General features: G+C 39.9%; 1 protein-coding gene across 1 annotated transcript in view; it reads right to left on the bottom strand.

The window, feature by feature from the left end:
* LOC126183671 (uncharacterized protein C05D11.1-like) overlaps positions 1 to 21,540 on the bottom strand; it is a 111,430-nt gene that overhangs the window by 11,592 nt on the left and 78,298 nt on the right. Inside the window, exon 15 of the mRNA XM_049925829.1 lies at positions 12,030 to 12,216. Within this exon, the coding sequence (XP_049781786.1) occupies positions 12,030 to 12,216 (187 nt within the window). The remainder of the gene's footprint in view (positions 1 to 12,029; positions 12,217 to 21,540) is intronic.

A 21,540-nucleotide genomic window follows, 5' to 3' on the forward strand; every position in this document is an offset into this window, starting at 1 on the left:
ATCCTCATTTTGTTTTCATTGATGTTCATTTTATATCCTCCTTTCACGACGCTGTCCATTTCGTTGAACTGCTCTTCCAGGTCATTTGCTGTCTCTGATTGAATTACAATGTCATCGGTAAACCTCAAAGTTTTTATTTCTTCTCCATGGATTTTAATTCCTACTCCAAATTTTTCCTTTGTTTCCTTTACTGATTGCTCAATATAGAGATTGAATAACATCGGGGATAGGCTACAACCCTCTCACTCCCTTCCCAACCACTGCTTCCCTTTCATGTCCCTCGACTCATAACTGCCATCTGGTTTCTGTACAAATTACAAACAGCCTTTCACTTCCTGTATTTGACCCCTGCCACCTTCAGAATTTCAAAGAGAGTATTCCAGTCAACATTGTCAAAAGCTTTCTCTAAGCCTACAAATGCTACAAATGTAGGTTTGCCTTACCTTAATCTCTCTTCTAAGATAAGTCATAGGGTCAGTATTGCCTCACATGTTCCAACATTTCTACAGAATCCAAACTGATCTTACGTGAGGTCGGTTTCTACCAATTTTTCTATTTGTCTGTAAAGAATTCATGTTAGTATTATGCAGCTGTCACTTATTAAACCGATAGTTTGGTAATTTTCACACCTGTCAACACCTGCTTTCTTTGGGATTGGAATTATTACATTCTTTTTCAAGTCTGAGGGTATTTATCCTGTCTCATACATCTTGTTCACCAGAAGATAGAGTTTTCTTATGGTTGGCTCTCCCACAGCTATCAGTAATTGTAATGGAATGTTGTCTACTCCCAGGGCCTTGTTTCAACATAGGGCTTTCAGTGCTCTGTCAAACACTTCATGCAGTATACACCTCCCATTTCATCCTCATCTGCATCCTCTTCCATTTCCATAATATTGCCCTCAAGTACATCGCCCTTGTATAGACTCTCTATATACTTCTTCCACCTTTCTGCTTTCCCTTCTTTGCTTAGAACTGGTTGTCCATCTGAGTTCTTGATATTTATACAAGTGGTTCTCTTCCTGTAGGCAGTATCTATCTAACCCATAGTGATATATGCCTCTACATCCTTACATTTGTCCTCTCACCATCCCTGCTTGGCCATTTTGCACATCTTGTCGATCTCATTTTTCTGCCGTTTGTATTCCTTTTTGCCTGCTTCATTCACTGCATTTTTATATTTTCGCCTTTCATCAAATAAATTCAGTATCCCTTCTGTTACCCAAAGATTTCTACTAGCCCTTGTCTTTTTATCTACTTGATTCTCTGCTGTCTTCACTATTTCATCTCTCAAAGCTACCCATTCTTCTCCTACTGTATTTCTTTCCCCCATTCTTGTCAACTGTTCTCTAATGATCTCTCTGAAACTCACTACAACCTCTGGTTCTTTCCGTTTATCCAGGTCTCATCTCCTTAAATTCCCACCTTTCTGCAGTTTCTTCAGTTTTGGTCTACAGTTCATAACCAATAGATTGTGGTCGGAGTCCACATCTGCCCCTGGTTCGTAAATCTCTATCTTACCATTATATAATCTATCTGAAACCTTCCAGTATCTCCAGGCCTCTTCCACTTATAAAACCTTCTTTCATGATTTTTAAACCATTCCTTACCCACATTCCTTATTCACCTAATACTTTTCCTTCTCTTCCTTTTCCTACTATCGAATTCCAGTCCCCCATTACTATTAATTTTCCGTCTCCCTTCACTATCTGAATAATTTCTTTTATCACATAATACCTTTCTTCAATCTCTTTGTCATCTGCAGAGGTAGTTGGCATATAAACTTTTACAACTGTGGTATGCGTGGGCTTTGTGTCTGACTTGGCTACAAGAATGTGTTCACTATGCTATTCATAGCAGCTTACGTGCGCTCCTGTTTCTTTATTCATTATTAAACCCACTGCTGCATTACCCCTATTTGATTTTGTATTTATAACCCTGCATTCACCTGAGCTGAAGTCCTGTTCCTCCCGCTACCGAATTTCACTAATTCCCACTACATCTAACTTTAACCTATCCATTTTCCTTTTTAAATTTTCTAACCTACCTACCCGATTAAGGGATCTGACATTCCACACTCCAATCCGTAGAGCGCCAGTTTTGTTTCTCCTGATAATGACATCCTCTTGAGTAGTTCCTGCCCGGAGATCCGAATGGGGGATTATTTTACCTCCAGAATATCTGACCCCAACGGACTCAATCATTTAACCATACAGTAAAGCTGCATGTCATCGGGAAAAATTACAGCTGTAGTTTCCCCTTGCTTCCAGCCATTCGCAGCACAGCAAGGCTGATTTGGTTATTGTTACAAGGCCAGATCAGTCAATCATCCAGACTGTTGCCCCCAACTACTGAAAAGGCTGCTGCCTCTCTTCAGGAACCAAACGTTTGTCTGGCCTCTCAACAGATACCCCTCCATTGTGGTTGCACCTACGGTGCGGCTATCTATATCGCTGAGACACGCCAGCCTCCCCACCAACGGCAAGGCCCATGGTTCATGGGGCACTGACACATTTTTCATTTGCCAGTGGAGATTAACTACTCCCATTTGATTTGCCTTTATATTTTGGGTTTTACATCAGTTACTGGACAGTTTGGTAAAGAAAGTCATGTATCAACTTACAGGTAATTTCTGCATTTGTTCATGAAAACATCTTTAGTAACTTTGGAAAGATTAATCTGAGAATGTTGATTTCTAGCTAATAGTGGAAAATTACTGCTTTAAAGAACATTCATTTTTTCATGAAACACTTAATCATGAAAAAGAGAAGCAAGCCTTTTCTAATTGTACAATTCAAATACAGTGGATGCTCAACAGGTTGTTGTAGCAGCCTGTCACTGCCCACTGACTGCAGGAAGCTGAGTCGCACCCAGCAGTGGCAAGCAACGACACAGATATCCGAGGAGTGAATCCTGGACTACCAGCTGTCTAGTCTCTACTGATGTTGGTGAGTGGCCCAGTGGCTCATTAGCTAGGATACTGTCAGTATGATCCTCAGTCCATCTGGCAGCAGATGTTGGAATGACATCAGAACTCAGTGACCTCATGGTGGAAGCCAACACTATGACGGCTGACAATTTGATGACTCACTTTTTTCAACTCATGCCCATCCTGGCCGAGCAGCCAATATTTATTTGCACCAAATAGGTTTGTTGTGGTGTCGCAAGCCAAAGAGTCCCTGGTTATGGTAATAGTCTGGGCACTGACACTCAGGTGGATGGTGATGCCTGGTGAACGCTCTGGTGGAACACTGTATTGCTGTAAGTGGTCCACTTTACAGCACTAAGCCCATCTGCCTAGGTTCCTGTCATTACAATAAGACTTTTTTTCTTAGTGAAACTTGTAGAAAGTAGATAGTAGCATTCACTTTTTAAAACAAAATGTATGAATTCTCAAACAATTTACAAAGTAATTTATCATATCACCCTACAACATTGATTAAGTCGTGACAGCGAAGTGATATTGTATGGAATCAACCGACTAAGACAGGTCAACGGGACAGAATGGCATGTAGTGGTTCCTTTGCTTTGCCTTGCTGAAGAAAGCTAGAGGTTGACAGATGTTTTGCACACATTATTGTAACATGACTGCAACTGCATCTGATGCTGCATCTACCATAACTCAGAAAGGTGTCTCAGGAAAAGTGTTAGCTAACAATGCGGCCTCTGCAATAACAGCTTTTACTTTTCCCATGGATGCTTTGTTTTCATCAGTCCACTGCAGTGTATCTCCAGGTTGAGACATCCCATTAACATTTTATTGAGGGGTGCTGCTAACAATGCCTAATTGAGCACAAAATGTCGATAGAAGTTTGTGAATCCCAAGAAACGTCATAATTCTCTTATTGTAGTGGGCTGGGGAAACTGAGAAATAGCTTCCACTATCTTGAGGTGGCAAGATTCCCTGTGCACTGATAAGGTATCCTAACGAGTTTACTTCCATTAATCTGAAAACACATTTTTGTGGGTAATCAGTAAACCATGTTCTTGTGGGCTAGCGAGCAGTTGCTGTACGTGTGCTAGATGCTCTGCCTCTTTAGACAAAATTATAAGCTGGTCATCAGTGCAGATGTAACACAATTCTAAGTCTCTAATTACATCATCCATGAAGTGCTGGAAAGTCTGGGCAGTGTTACACAGCCTGAATGGCATTTGCATAAATTCCTACAGTCCGAATGGAGTGCAAAAAATGGTTTTGGGTGTATCTTCCAGTGCAACTGGTATATGAAAACAATAGTATAGTTTTTTTCAGTAACTGTAAAATTTTACCATGTGTGACAAGTGTGGACTCTGTTGTAGGTTTGGGAGTAGTGGATTATGGTGTGGGTCATTGGAGGGGGGGGGGGGGGGGGGAATGCAGTGGGGAAGCCAGTGGGCATTTTACCGATATCCTCTCCTGGGAACGCAGAATCTGTAATAGAAATAAGTTGATAGAGGAGTTGAGTGGAGAGGAGCCTCTTGTAGCTGTAGATGTAGAGAACATGCAGCAGTCCTCGACAGTTAGGAGGCCTAGGTCAGTTGCAAAGTCTAACAGAAAGAAGAGGTTCTGTAGCTAGGTAGAGGTGTGTGCCAGCAGTCGCAGGAAGTGTTGGCGAGTGAGTACCAGGTCATCAGCATTGTGAAGCCTAGTGCAGGGTTGGTTCAGGTGACTGACAGCACAGGGGAGTTATGGAGTAATTTTACAAAGTAAGATCAGGTAGTGATAGTGGGTGGAGCAGGGAACAGTCTTGATACGGACGGGGGAATATGACATACATGGTTACCTGGTAAAGATAGCTACTCAAACTGGTAGCAATACTGTGGATTTCATGCAACTGTTTCAGTGTCATGACCGACCTCATCTTAATGCAGCTGTTGGGCGTGTTAACATGGCACTGGAGAGGGTGCTGATGGCAGAGGGCACGGGTCACATTTCAGTGGTGCCAGTTGGGTCTATCAGTTGATAGGGTTTTACTACACATGGACTGAACCTCAATAGGTATGAGAAGGGGAGGCTGGCACAGCTTACAGATGATAGTGTAGTGGGTGCTGGTGGGATCACTTACGGAAAAATTCCTATAATAGTTGGTTTAGAGGTGCACCTTTTTTACATTGAAATCAGCTGATGCGTATACCTGCATAAAGGAAGTCCCTCTAACTAAGGGGTCACCTTCAGAGGATGTCACGTTTCCAAGTAGGGAAGGAATTAGCGTATTTCATCAAAATATAAGAGGTATTAGAGATAAAGTTAGTGAACTGCCTACAGACGTTAACTCTGAAATTATTGGTGTGTCGGAGCACCACTTAAATAATTTGACAATTCAGAGGCATCCATTACCAGGATACAGATTAGCTGGCTGTTTTTCAAGTAGTTCCTTGCAGGGTGGGGGAGTGGCTATGCACGTAAAAAACAGTATTCCCTTTGCGTCCATAGACATATCACGGCACTGCACTGAACAGATGTTTGAATGTGGTGCAGGGGCAGTTAAATTTAGTGAAACTAAACTTCTGATTGTTGTTGTTTATAGGTCCCCTAACTCTTACTTCAGAGCATTTCTGCTCAACCTGGAGAGGGCTCTTGATTCACTTTGTAGGATAATGATGATTGGTTTGTGGCGCACTCAACTGCACAGTTATCAGCGCCCGAACAAATTCCCAACCTTTCCTCAGTCCAATCTCACAACTTTCACGAATGATGATGACGACGTGATGAGGACAACACAAACACCCAGCCATCATGAGGCAGGTGGAAATCCCTAACCCCGCTGGAAATCGAACCTAGGATCCTGTGCTTGGGAAGCGAGAAAGCGACCGCGAGACCACGAGCTGGGGACTACTTTGTAGGAAGTACCAGAAATTAGCAAATTAGTTATATGTGGTGGCTTCAATATAAATTTTTTGTATGGTGGTGCAAGAAAAAGGATGTTGGCAGAGCTCCAAAATTCATATGACCTGATGCAGACTGTTTTATCCAACTAGGGTGCTGGGGAACAGTAGCACAGCATTAGACAACAGTTTTATTCATTCTGTTAGTAGAAGGGTGAATGGCCTTTCAGACCATGAGGCACAAATTTTAACACTAAAAGGCTTTTGTACTCAAACAAATATCACATGTAATTACAAACTATGTAGGAAAATTAATCCAACAGCAATAGAGACTTTTTTAAACCTTTTCAAGGAACAGGAGTGGCAGGATGTTTATAGCGCCGATAACATAGATGATAAATATAATGCTTTCCTTAACACATTTTTCGTGCTCTTTGAGAGTTGCTTTCCATTAAAACATTCTAAACGGAGTACCAGCAGTAATAGGTAACCTGGGTGGCTGACTAGTGGGATAAGGATATCATGTAGAACAAAGCGGGAATTATATAAAAATGTTAGAAGTGATCACAATCAAGCTGCAGCAGCCCATTACAAACAGTATTGTAAGGTACTTAAAAATGTTATTAGGAAGGCAAAGAGTATATGATATGCAAATAGATACCTAATTAAGAAGATAAAATTAAAACCATATGGTCAGTTGTGAAGGAAGTGTGTGGTCAGCAGCACAAGGGTAAAAATATTTCTGTTACTAATAAATTAGATATATGTACAATATTTAAGAATCATTTTCTGGGCATTGCTGGTGAATTAAATAAAAATTTAGCTTGTACAGGGAATCATATAACTCTCTTGACAAATGCCTTTCTGAGATTGATGTCTGAAATATGCCTCTGTGATACAGACAAGAGTCAATAATTAAATCACTGAAGACTAAGGACTCTCATGGTTATGATGGAGTGCCTAGCAGGATTTTAAAGTACAGTGCTGCACATGTTAGCCCTACATTTAGCCATATTTGTAATTTTTCCTTTAGGAATGGTCAGTTTCCTGAATGAAGTACTCAGTAGTAAAACCACTTTACAGAAGGGGAGAAAGGAATGATGTAGACAATTTTAGACCCATTTTTATGCCATCAGTGTTTGCTAAAGTTATTGAAAAGGGTGTGTATCTAAGGATAACTGATCATTTTATATTGCACAGTTTGCTATCAAATGTACAGTTCTGCTTTAGAAGTCGTTTAACAACTGAAAACGCTATGTTCTCTTTTCTCTGTGTGGTACTGGATGGGTTAAACAAAAGGTTTTGAATGCTAGGCATAGTTTTTGATTTAACTGAGGCATTTGTTTGTGTTGATCACAAAACATTGCTCCAGAAGTTGGACCATTACAGAATATGGGGAGCAGCTCACAACTGGTTCATCTCTTATTTCAGCAACATGCAGCAAAAGTTTGTTATTCACAACTTTGAGAATGGCTGTGATGTGGGGTCTGAGTGGTGTACGGTCAAGTAGGGGGGGGGGGGGGGGGTTGCCCCAGGGATCAGTATTGGGGACACTGCTGTTCCTTATTTATATAAATGATATGCCCTCTAGTATTACAGGTAACTCTAAAGTATTTCTGTTTGCTGATGACACTAGCTTGGTAGTGTAGTGTTTTGAGAATTTCCGTGTAAATTCTAGAACCACTCCACCTTCTTCCATCTGGAATGGAATATTGTTGAATGGATGCTCATCTTGGACTTGGAAATGATAAGACGTCTATTCAGATTCAGGATGAGAATGGAGTTGGTTTTTTAAGCCAACTTTCTCTTACGTGTAAATGAACTTTGTTTCTAACCTTTGCATACGTGAAGAGACTTACTTGACAGTGTTTGTTTGTGTGGAGAATGAGATTTGTAAAAGTTTTGATGTTTGAATATACATCATTAAGTGAAGCAAAAGGAACTGCACATGTCTGCTTATTTTTATAAGTAGAAAGAGTCTTGAGAAATTCCTGTTCCTAACAAATATACTTCGGAGAAGAAGAGAAAAGGAGTTTGCAGCAGCAAGCTAACCAGCAAGGAAAGTTGGCTGGCAATCTCAACTAAGTCATATTGTTAAGGAAGTGGGAGTTTACACACACACACACACACACACACACACACACACACACACACACACACACACACACACACACACTTCATACTTCACTACTTTAAGTTGTCCAAAGTGTTAGAGTAATAAAGGATGTTGTGTGCAACATTGGCTCGATTTCAAATAGTGCAGTTCATGACCTAAGTTCACGGCGTGTAGAAAATAAACTAACACTATACCACAGTAAGACTCACTTTTTACAGTTTCTAACACACAATTCAACAAAACCTGACATTTTAATTTCAAAGAATGGGCATATGATTAGTGAAACAGAAGAGCTCAAATTTCTAAGTGTTCAGGATCTAGGTCAGAGACTTAATGCAGCCATTTTTACTATTTAAATGGTATCTGAAGTGAGTGATCATTCAGCACGAAAATAGCCTACTTTGCTAATTTTCATTCACTTATGTAGTATGGTATTATATTCTGGGATAACTCTTCCCATTCTAAAAGGATATTTTTGGCTCAGAAAGGAGCAGTTTGGGCAATAAGTGGTGTTAAGTCCACGAACCTCTTGTCGACCCCTGTTCATGATTCCGGGTATTTTGACATTGGGATATATATATATTCCTTACTGTCATGTCAATATTAGCTTATTCCCAAAAATAAGCAGCTTTCACTCAGTTAATACTCGACAGAAATCGAACCTGCATTTGGATCGGACTTCTTTAACTCTTGTGCAGAAAGGTGTGCAGCATACTGCTGCATCCATTTTCAATAAGCTACCACTCGAATTCAAAAATCTTAGCAGTAATCCATGCGCTTTCAAATCGAAACTGAAGAGTTTTCTCATAGGTCGCTCCTTCTATTCTGTCGAGGAGTTCCTTGAAAAATTAAGCTGATTCTTGTTGTATTGTTGATTGCATTTACTTAAACTTATGGATTGACTTTTTTGAGTTCATAAACATTTTATTTTTATCTGTTATTACTTTTATGTTGTAATTTCCTGTACAGACATGTTCTATGACCTTTGAGATTTGCTCCTCAATTTGGTCCTACAGAACTTAAAAAAAAAAAAAAAAAAGGATCTGGAGAAAATAGTCTTCCCATAAATTTTCTAATATGTGGCACATGATAAAAAGCAGGTATCATTGTGACATTAAGCCAATGATAATCACCACAAGAGTGGCACTTATTACTCTTGTTAGGTGCAATATGGTGAAGAGGCCTAGTTACTATTTGAAGGGTGGCAGATCTCTTGTGCTAACATGAAGGAGAACTCTTGCTTTGTGGTCTTCAGTTTTCGCGGATGCAGAAGAAAAAGATGTATAGGAATCTGCTGTCCTGGTGTGGTGACTGCAATACAAATAAAGATTATGTAAGAATGTAACTGGCAAATATAGTATTCTATGCAATGGCAACCAAGGTGGTTATTTAAGAGTATTTTATATTGTCAATGGTCGTAGTAGCACAATTATGCTGAACATACTCTTTGTTAATTACAATATTATAATTTACTACTTCACAAAACACTGACAGCAGTTCTAGAAGACAATAAAATGGATTCACAATCTAGGTACTGTGATGTACATCTGTTGATGGTATGATTAATTAGCAACAAATCAGTAGAGTCCAAACTTATATTAAATGTACTCAGGTTACTTCAATAAAAGTATTTCTTCCTTCTTCAGATTATTTGTGTGTGGCCAAATACCTCTTCTGTAGTTTCAATTCCCCATTTAAACATATAAATATGATATTGAGGTACACTCTCTCCCACATTGACACTACTGATGATGAATGCAGAAAAAAGGCAATATAAGTGCATATTTTGCCTTGCATCCAGAGAGCAAAAAACTTCCAACTGCATGAGCATGTCATGCTGCAAGCTCGCAGAGAATATCTTTCAATTCTCATTTATCACTGTAAGTTATTTTAATTCTGCAGCAACCAAACAAGTGTTTTAAAAATTTTGGGGATCAAACAAATTGAGCACTGTACAAAGGTATAGCTTGCACAGCATATGATGCTTGATGTGCAATGAACAGTTTTCATCCAAAGAGCTGGGCTAGTTCATTCGTTTGTCTGGAAGGGCAGGCCAGTAAGCATTTTCCACCTTTCAGCTGGTCAGCGATGACAGAATTGCGGCGCACACCCTGCAATCTTTCTCAAACAACATTAGAGAAACCTTTTGGTGGGGGGAAAAAATTGCTTTACTTATAGTTTTATATGTCAGATTCAGGATGATGTGCCCATCAGTTGTTAATGGTAATAGTTATTGTGATATTTACTTGGAAATAAGACAAGGCACAAAATTTGGAAAAGCATGCAATAAAAGAGAGAGATTGCTATGATTTTGCATTTCATGCAAATTACATAGTATGTTATTGCGTATGAAATTTAGCTAACATACTGAATTTTTCTTTAGACTTGGGTGGAGGTCTCTATCTGCTACCAATCTCTAGAAAACTGATCTAATTAGCACACTCATTTGTTATCGTTCTGCGCCAGCGATAAGGCCAAAGTGAAATGTCCACAACATTCTTCATATAAATGGTTTCAGGTATCAAAATGAGATTTTGGCAAATGATAGCATGCATAGAGGAGAGTATCTTACCATATCATTATTATGTAAAACTTTGTTATCTACCATGTTGTTTCAATAACTACAGACTTTTTCGATGAAAGAATGTAATTTTTAAGGGCCATTGGTAACTGATGAAATGAGAAATGCTGTGGGTTTTGGAACAACGTATGTGAAAACATTACATGCTTCTTTGTACCAAGGATATAGTTTTTCATAAGTTACTGACCTTACTTTTCCTCAGTTCCTCACTTAATAAACCACTGTTTCTGAATTGTGTCTGCACAACATGTTACTGAGGTGAGACTGTGTGAAACTCTGCTGTGTTTTGGGAAGAAGCAAATATTTTAACATAGCAACCAGAGTGCTATGTTGGCTCTACTCAAAAGTTCACCACTCATGGCACTTCTCTGAAAGTTACAAATGGTTAACAAGCCAGACAAAAATAAACTGCTGCGTCTTCGGTGAAATTCTTTTTAGATACTAACGAAAGCAGAGGTGACAGTGGTCTTTTTGAATGGTCACCGTGTAAGTGTGGACATGGAGGGGCACCGCTTAATATTTACAAAAAATGTGAGCATAGGCTTCAGCTTAGAATGACACTTCCCCTCCAGCACTCGACATTTCCCCTACAACACTTGCCTGTAAGTCCCACTACAACCGCTATCCCCATGTGTGCCCTGTTGGCTGCGCATCTACCGGCAAGTACATTCTATGTGGACTATAGCAATGTGTTTGTTATTCTGATATTATACAATGCCTAATTCTTTCCACACTCCAATCCTCTCTTTGTTGCTCCCAATTTGCATTTACTACATTTTATTTCCTTCCTTATTTCTCTACCTAATTGCCCTCCCCCTCCCTCCCCACCCCACCCCAAAATCTCTCCACAGAATGTTTTCCTTTTTCTCACAAATTTTCCATTTTTGTTTTTGTCCCCCTACCACTATTGGTTTTTTCTCTGCTGTTTGGCAACTTTGACTCATCTACACTTCTGCAGACTCATTAATTAGACTGTCATCTCTGTTGCTTCTAACTTTACAGGTTTGCAAATTTGGTCTGTGAAATATATTTCTCTCAGTTTCTGGATGAAATAAATGCAGATACCACAGTTGGTGAATAACACAGCTTTTGTATATTTCTATGGTTATGTTGTTATCTAGCAAACAGTTATTTTCTGCATATGTTGTGTATATTTCAGTTACACTTTAAATTTTAGTTTTTTTAAGTTGTCCTCAAAATAGAATGTTGAAAACAATGAGGTAAAAAACATTAAAAACTGTGTGCAACAGTATATGGTCCCACTGATTTGGCATATAATAGGGAAAATCTCTGTTCTCTCATTTGCTAATCATACAAAATATCCCCCCCCCCCCCTACAATTTTTTTTCTTACAGCTCCCTCCAGGTCATATTCATACTTCTGAGAATCAAGATGTACATGAAGCAGTGCAAGTATGTTATATATCAAGGGGAGTGAAAGGTTAGTTTCTATCGTCCTTTTCCTATTAATAAAATTATCAACATGTAACTGCATTTGCAATACCAAGGAAATAAACAAATTGTGTTACCTCAAGCTGAGTCAAATACTGAAGAAAGAGTAGCAGTGGTGCCAGGTCTGGATCATCAAAAGTTTTTATAGAAGTTGTAGTTTGGCACAGGAAACACGACTCGACACAGCCTAACCCAACAACACATCCTTTACCAATGCATTCTGATGGAGGCACCAACAGAGACCAGTCTGGAGTCACGGCAAGTCTGAAGGAAAATGAATAAATTCTAAAATCAAAATAGAACATAATGCAATAAACTGATTTAACTTAAGTGAAACATTGAAGAGACACTGAACAGGATATGTTGACCATTGAATTGTAACATAAATTATAGCATTAAGTGCGTAAATTAATACAGGCTGAAAGTATTTAAACCGACAAACTCTGGGAGGTTGTACGGAACATAAAAACAAATATTTTCCCCTAATGTCATTTTTTCCTATGAGGATTATTTAAACCGGGTGAGGCCTTATTACGCTCTTCACTTGTTAGAGGTCGTATTACGGTCTTCAGTTGTTAGAGGTCATATTACGGTCTTCAGTTGTAGGCAACTGCTGTCCTCCAGTGTAGTAGTGCATTCTCTCTCTGAGTACACTGATATGGTTGGTGCGTACTACGTAGCACACCACAACAGACGAGCTGCACAGCGGGTTAATCAACAACAATATCCTAATCACCGTATCCCGCATCATATGACCTTTGCTGCTGTGTACCAACATCTGCATGATACTGGGTCATTTTGCAGATTACCTGGACAGGGACGCCATCGCACGGTAAGAAAGCTGCAATTTGAGGAAGCTGTCTTGCAGCATGTGGAGCGGGATCCTTCAATCAGCACTCGTGCAATTACACGTAACATGGGGACAAATCAGACAAATGTAAGAACAGTCCTTTGAGAGCAATTGTTACGTCATTTTCACTTACAGCGTGTCCACAACCTGGAACCATTTGTTTATCCGCCCAGAGCACAGTTTTCGCAGTGGTACCTGGAACAGTGTGAAATGCATCCTACATTTCCATCCTTTGTGTTTTTTACCGATGAAGCAACGTTTGGGCTTGATGGAGTCTTCAACAAGCACAATTCGCATGTTGGGAGTGAGGATAAACCACATGCCACAGTTACTAGCGCTCATCAAGTGCGGTTCTGCGTTAATGTGTGGGTCGGTGTTGTTTGGGGCTGTTTAATTGGGCTGTATCTGCTACCTAGGCCATTAAATGGCAGGCACTATTACAATTTTCTCGTCAGAGCATTGCCATGATTGCTGGAAGACGTTCTGCTCCCTACAAGACAACGCATGTGGTTCCAACATGACTGGGCACTGGCACGTTTCAGTTGATGTGTGCGTCGATTCCTGGACCGACGGTTCCCAGAAACGTGGATTGGCAGAGGTGGTCCTGTACCAAGGCCTGCTCGATCCCCAGATATGTCTCCTCTGGAATTTTCTATGTGGGGAGAGATGCAGAACCTTGTTTACGCAACTCCTGTTGCATCAGAAGACGATCTGGTTGCCCAGGAACAATTCAGGATACTCCTGGGGTTTTTGCCTGTGCCAGACAGAACATGATCCAACAGTGTAACCTTTGTTTACGTGTCAATGGAGGAATTTTTGAAAATCTGCTGTAATTGAAATTGGGTTGTGTCAGTATGTTGTCTCTTGGTCATAAAAAAAAAGAAGGAAAAGTGTTTCTTGGTTTAATTAATTTGCCGCCAGAGAAATCTTCCTCTCCTGGTTTAAATACTCCTCATAGAAAAAAAATGACATTAGGAAAAAATATTTGTTTTGATGTCCCCTAAAACCTCCCAGAGTTTGTCGGTTTAAATACTTTTCACCCTGTATAAAGTCAGTCACACAGGCATCACAACGACCTAATATTGGTTTCCCAAAGGTCTGGTGTACATTTTTGTTGAGCATTAGAGTACAGTGGCTTATAAGACAAACAGCACACCAAATCAAATAATTTTGAGTGGGTGCCTTGGTACATACAAACATAATGATTTATCCAACATGAAAAAAAAAAACTGCATCTACATTATGAAAAACTTAGCAGTCAAGTTATGGAACACATGTCCCCAGAAATGCATTGTGTCATGTATGAGACAAGGAGTTACATAATTGACGGCACTGAATGAAATTTAAAAAAGATGGAAAGGGCACTCACCTGTAATGGGGGAACTGAAAACAAGCTTTAATATAGGTACATTCTAACACAAAACTCAGAAATCACATAAGCACATTGCCTGACAGAAGTCCACATTGGGAAAAAAATGCGACGGTAATGCTTATGGCTCTCCCAATTCTTCAGCAACACAACATAAATATGTAAACAACAATGAGCCCATGAACATGTGGGAATAAAAGCTCAACATTTGCTTTAAGTGTAGTGTGCACTCCTAGGTCACACAGTTTCTGCAGTAGGCATCTGTCCACTTAAGAGAATCAACACCATACAAAACATTCCCTCCCCAAAGACTTTCAATACCTAAGAATCCCGAAAAAAAGTCCGCTGGGGAGAAAAATTTTGTAGTCTCAAATTTTTGTACAGCAGTACGGAGGAGTGTCATGTCATGAACAACATACTAAAAATGCTGACAAGTGGGTGTGAGTGTGGGGTGGGGTGGGGGTCATGTTTAAAGGTAACTTTTTTAAGTTTTTCTTGAACACTTCAAAAACCACAGCTTATAGCTATTGGAGAGCTGAGGTGGGGGCGATGCACTTGATATTCTCAAGCTGAGAAAAGCATTCCAGTCAAATACATATTGGCAGCTTGTTACACTTGGGGTGGGTTCCTCAGTGTGGTACACAGCTGACACCACCAGTTGCTGAGCTTTTTTACAAAATAGCTCATTTAACAATCTCAAATAAATACTCACTCAATAAATGGAAAATAATTTCACTATATAAATGTGAGCACAGTGGAAAATCCAAGATGGCCCTAGTCTCCTTCTTACACCCACCCGGTTGCCTCTCCCATCATGCAATGCTGCTCGCAGTCTGGCTCCAGCTGCCAGACTCTGATCGTGCACGCGAGTTTGTTTGTGTGTGTGTGTGTGTGTGTGTGTGTGTGTGTGAGAGAGAGAGAGAGAGAGAGAGAGAGAGAGAGAGAGAGAGAGAGAGAGAGAGAGAGAGAGAGAGACCAGCTCACTTTCCGACAGTCTTTTCGTTGTGCCTATCTACGATTCAGCATCTGACAAGAGAGAAGTGGACAGGAAATGCTGGTAGGTATGGTCTGCCTGTAAACTGAAAAGTGAGCAGCATTCATGTTGGGGAAGTTGCCTTTCCCGGAAGAATGCTACAGCTGCCATACAGGATGAGTGAGAATCAGTTTTTCTCTGGCATTGTAGAACAGTGTGCAGAGATTTACACTGAGTCTGTCCATGTTATTAGTAATTTGTATCTGTATTCCATGAACTGTTAATGCATCTTACGGAAAATGAACACTGGCACCAGGCATGTCTGCACAATGTGTAGCCAGTGATTCACAAGGCGAGCTGCAGAAGCGTCAGTAAAACTTTGTGAAACACCCTATAGTTGCTTTTCGTGATAAAGTGCAGTAGAGAGAGAGTGGGGAATTGCCTGCTCACTCAACATTTTGTCCTATGTGAGGGTGAAGCACATGACCACAATCAGCCAACTTACCGTCCCTCACTTTTTCTAACCTCCACTTTCTTCTTTACATGCTATTGCACCCCCCAGTACACAATTTAGCCCTTAATACAGTTTTACTGCACTTGGACACTGCACGAACATTTAAGATTTGTTCTTAACCCACATTATTTAACAATAAACATTAATTTGATACCGTTTAAAAACCCATTTTTAATAATCTGCAATTTTTCCATCCCCTACACAATGCAAAACCTGTTAGTCCAACAGAAATAATGAAAAGGACCTTTTTTTGTAAGAAATTAAACTACATTAAATTTTGCCAATTTTGCACTGGGAAATATTTTCACTAGAATGTGAGTTTTTTCAGATAGTAAAAAAAAAAAAAAAAGATCTTTAAAATGCCCCCCCCCCCTTTCCCCCCAATCACCCACAATTTTTTGTGTGTTGCTCATTACACTCCCTCTACCGCTGAACAAAAATTTGCAACTACATGAATTTTTTTCCCTTAATTTTCCTTTATTGACTGGGCTACTTAGGGATGGTCAATTTTTATTGATGACACTTGTCGGGAGCAGTCACCCCTGACAGCAGCTTTGGCAAGCCAAAACACCGCTGGCCGTGACCACTGATGGGGACGACAGAAAAGCTGTGCACCTTTGAACAGGTAAAGGGCAGGCTACACAAAGCACTTCTTTTGTCACACCACATACATGTGGCTCCTCTTGCTGTGACTGTGACTGCTTGTTAACTGGCAGTTGGTACGGTGCTCCAGAAAAAAGTTAATGGTGCATGGCAACACCTGGATTTTTTTCTCATAATTTGACTGGCACTCGGACAAAGGAGTGTTTACGGTTGAGAGATGCATGTGATACACGAGGCTATCCAGCACTTCCACCCATACACGGAACACAGTCTTTGCAATATACACTGACCATAAACTCATCAACTTTCTCTTCAAAACCACAAAGAGAACTTTTTCATCGCGGCAATTTCAACAATTAGAACTTACCAGTCAGTTTACTACAGATTTGACACACACGAAAGGGGCCGATAACACAGCTACCAACTATTTTATGAGGCTAAATGCAATTTTGCCTACTATAGTAGAGATGGCAAAAGAAGAGCCCTGACGGCTTGCAGCACTGTTCCAGCTTTTAACAGCTAAGCACTAATGGCTGCAAGTGAAAACAGTAGCCATCTATTGAGCTGTGACAACGAGGCATTGCCACACAGAGGTTTCCAAAAATAAAATAAAATAAAATAAAATAAAAATAAAAAAATTTTAAAAAATTGCCTTGCGTTAGTGGTTGAGCTAGGCCCGCAATGCTGCCACACCCAGCCCACTGCATCTGTCAGGGATCAATTTACACTGATGCAACTATAATAATTTTGTTAAATTCATTGCAGCATAAGCAGCTGACACACAGCTACAAAACTCATGGCAAGTGGATACAACAGAATGCAGCTTTAAAAAGTGCCTCTAGCAGGATAAAAAAAGGATTGATGTGCCGCAATGCCCCTAAGCATCATCCAAAGCTGTTCACACCCACTGTTTTCACAAGCAAGTATTTGACTCTGTGCACAATGTTGCACAACCTGGAGCTAACAGCACAATTAAGCTTATCGAAGAAGAAGAAGAAGAAGAAGAAGCAGGAGGAGGAGGAGGAGGAGGAGGAGGAGGAGGAGGTCACTCATGGACTAAATCACGTTTAGCATGCAAGGCAGTGAAAGTCTGGTCACCATGTTCGTAAACCAATAGGCCATTTTTAAGAAACTATATCATTTTCATACATCCACACTGACCTGTTGGGCCCATTGCCTCTGCCTGAAGGTTTCAGATATCTCTTCATAGCAACTGACCGGGACACCTATTGGGCCGAAACTGCACCAATAATGGATATCTCTGGAGAAACAACAGGCAGAATATTTCTCTCACCACACGGATCATCCCTTCTGGTACCTGGTACATGTCCCGACAGACCAAGAGTCTGCACTATTTTTCGAACTAGCTAAATCATGCGGATTCCAACACCATCATACCACTAGCTACCACTCAGCCAGAAATTGACTGAAGAGTACTGGCAAAGGATGCACAAAGCCGTACTTCTGTGCCGTAACACAACCTGGACAGCAGCACTATCACTATTGCCACTAAGCCTCTGCACAGTTGTCAAGCAAGATGTTGGAGCACCAACAGCCAAGATGGTCTATGGAGGCATACTGCACCTTCCATCAGAGTTTTAACGGTCCTTCTCCACATTCAAATTGTCGTTCCTACACTGCAACAGGTAGTTCACCCTACACCGACATCCCGTCATGGAGAAGCCAACTTTTCCCCCCCAAAGGATCTGAGGTACTCACAGGACATTGTCCTTCTCCACTACATCCCCGTACACTGACCCTCACCAAATTTTTAAGCAAATCTTACAGAATGCTAAACCTATGACAGCATCATCACTATGATAGATACAGTGGACTGCCTGTTTCAGTGTTGCCTACACTATCACTAGAACATGAACCATTAACACATCGCAAGGATACATCATGAAAACATCACCACCAGTTTATACGAGGGCGGGGGGCGGGGCACTGAGTTTGACATGAGTTCCCCTACATTCCCAGAGTTTCGTTCTAGTGTGTGTGTGTGTGTGTGTGTGTGTGTGTGTGTGTGTGTGGGGGGGGGGGGGGGGGGGGGGAGGTAATTTGACAAGTGCTTTGACACTCTTTGGTAGAGACAGTGTATTGCTGTTCATGCCGAGCAGTGCAGTTCTGGTAATCTCCGATACCTCTGCAATTCACTCATGTTCTGTGGACAAATAAATTTGTAAATGTTTGCTGCCAACGAGTAACCACCCTCGTGGGACTGTGCCATCGTTAATCTTCTATGCTCCTCAATACATTGCTGTTCTCAAGTTTCTCAGAGATGCTGTATTTAGCTTAGTTCTTGTAATAAACAGTTGTTACTGCAAAATGAATGTCTAATTTCAGGAGTCTCATTTCTCTAGAAGAGGATAGAACACAAGAGCACCTTATTAGATAGTACCTTATTAATTTACCAGAATATTTTCACTCAGGGATGTAAATTTCATTAAACAGGTTTTAACTTTGTCAGTAATTGACAGCTCAGGTGTTGCTCATAGTTAAAGGCTGAGGCAGAACCGTTCTCTATAATATATTTGTTGTTGTGGTCTTCAGTCCAAAGACGGGTTTGATGCAGCTTTCCATGCTACTCTATCCTGTACTAGCCCCATCATTTCTGAATAACTACTGCAACCTACATCCTTCTGAATCCGTTAGATGTATGCATCTCTTGGTCTCCCTCTATGATTTTCACCCCTCACACTTCCCTCCAATACTGAACTGATGATTCCTTGACACCTCAAAAAGTGTGCTATTGACCAATCTCTTGTTTTGTCTAACTGTGCCACATACTTCTTGTCTTCCCAATTCTATTGAGTACTACTCATTAGTTACATGATCTACCCATCTAATCTTCAACATTCTTCTGGAGCACCACATTTCAAGGGCTTCTATTCTCTTCTTGTCTAAACTATTTATCGTCCATGTTTCACCTCCATACATGGCTACACTCCATACAAATGCTTTTAGAAAAGACTTCCCAACACTTAAATCCATATTTGATGTTAATAAATTTCTTTTATTCAGAAATGGTTTTCTTGGCATCTCCAGTCTACATTTTATATCCTCTCTACTTTGGCCCTCAACAGATATTTTACTGCCATAATAGCAAAACTCATCTACTACTTTAAGTGTCTTATTTCCTAATCTAATTCCATCAGCATCATCTGATTTAATTCAACTACATTCCACTATCCTTGCTTTGCTTTTGTTGGCATTCATCTTATATCCTCTTTTCAAGACACTTTCTAATCCGTTCAACAGCTCTTCCAAGTCCTTTGCTGTCTATGACAGAATTACAATGTAATTAACAAATTTCTTTTCCTTGAACTTTAATTCCTACTCCAAATTTTTCTTTGGTTTCCTTCACTGCTTGTTCAATGTACTGATTGAATAACATCAGGGATAGGCTACAACTCTGTCTCACTCCCTTCTCAACCACCCTTTTGTGCCCCATGACTCTTATGTTCCATAAATGAATGGGAGAAACAGTGGAATTTTTCAAAGGAGCTCCTTTTTCAATAAAATAATTCCTATGATTATCAATGTGAGTACATTAACAAGGATCATAATTTGTTGTTAGTAAACTTTCGAGAAAAAGCTTGCCGTGGTTGTTACTACCTGTTAATATATAACTTTCCTCTGAAAGCTCTCCACGGTGGAATTCACAGGACATGAACGAAGGAAGGAAGGAAGGAAGGAAGGAAGGAAGGAAGGAAGGAAAACTAAGATTTAATGTCTCTCCAACAATGAGGTCAATAGAGACTGGGCCCAAGCTCATATTGAGGAAGGAAATTGGCCTTTTTAATGAACTATCATTGCATTTGCCTTAATCAATTTAAGGAAACTCCAGATGGGACGGACAGACAAGGAACAGAATCACTGTCCTGAATCCAAGTCCAGTGTCTTACGACTGTACCACCTCACTCGATACAGAACAATATGTGTATGATTGACTCAATGATATCCAAGTGGTCCTCACTATGTTGCAATCTTTCACACACAGAGATTTGCTTGATGTCACGTAAAGAAGATGGTGAAGCATTATAATGTTGCAAGTCATATAATACTACTCAAGGAGTCATTCTGTTCTTACAGTTACAGTTAACTGAACAGCAACTGCTAAATATTAATACAATATATGGCAAAGTGATTTAAAACACGGATTGTAACTGTTCAGAGTATAAATGTTTCTCCTCTTTTGTTGTAAATCTCATTATGTCCTCTTCATTGATTGTACAAGCATTAAGAATGTGGAATCAATCAGCATACAGGCAAGCAACAGTCAACAAATGTCATGGCTATTTAGCATAATTATTATGTAACATATAGCAGTATTACGTATTTTTTGTCAAGTGATATTTATGTTCCATTCTTTTACAAGACCATTAGTGTGATAATGTAAGATGAAGGAAGATAACGTATGTGTGGTTAATGTTTATGATATGCAATTTCAACTATTTCAGTAAATATGCTCCGCTCCCTCTCCCATATCTCTGACAACGGAAGGAACTATCAGCATAGCAACTGGCTATATCCCAACTTGTGGCATAGCAATGTTTATTCTCTGATTAAGCTGTGTTGTGTGCCTGTGTACATCATGCACAGAAATGTGTCTGTGAGATCCATTAGCACAATATGTAAGCAGCAATTGGTTTTCTGTGCACATACTGAGCAACTACATCATACAATAACATGTGATTTAACTCTTGTCTATTTCATCACATTGAAGGTAATAAAATTTCACATAACACTGACGATTTACTAAAACTAGACAGCCTCCTCATACACTGGTACGACATTGCACATGCATCACAGAATTCTACGCAAACACGTCTACATTAAATAGTCAAAATATAGCCCCTAACATCACAAAAAAGCATATCACAAATATTTTTGAAATCTTTTTTTTTCCATTTCAAGATGTTTTTGGTTAATAACATAGTTTTCATGCTATTGGAATAGGTGATGGAGCAAATTGAGACCGCATGTGAAGAACGAATTTTAAAACTGTAACTGATTAAGCGTATGCAAGTATGTACATAATATGCAATCATGCAGTGTATCATCTACACGGTATGGAAAGCGTCACCGTAAAAACAGCGAAGAAGATAATATCTTTACTTCATTCCTTCAAACACATAAAGATATTGTTAGTTAGTTTTAGAGAACACATTTCGGCAGAATATGCAAATTCATTTAATTTTTATTATTGGTCAACTAGTTTAAGGATCTAAATATACCAGAGCAGCTACAATACTGAATAACTATAATGCTTAGCC

The sequence above is a fragment of the Schistocerca cancellata genome, chromosome 1 (assembly GCF_023864275.1).
Source record: "Schistocerca cancellata isolate TAMUIC-IGC-003103 chromosome 1, iqSchCanc2.1, whole genome shotgun sequence".
In the NCBI taxonomy this organism is placed as follows: domain Eukaryota; kingdom Metazoa; phylum Arthropoda; class Insecta; order Orthoptera; family Acrididae; genus Schistocerca; species Schistocerca cancellata.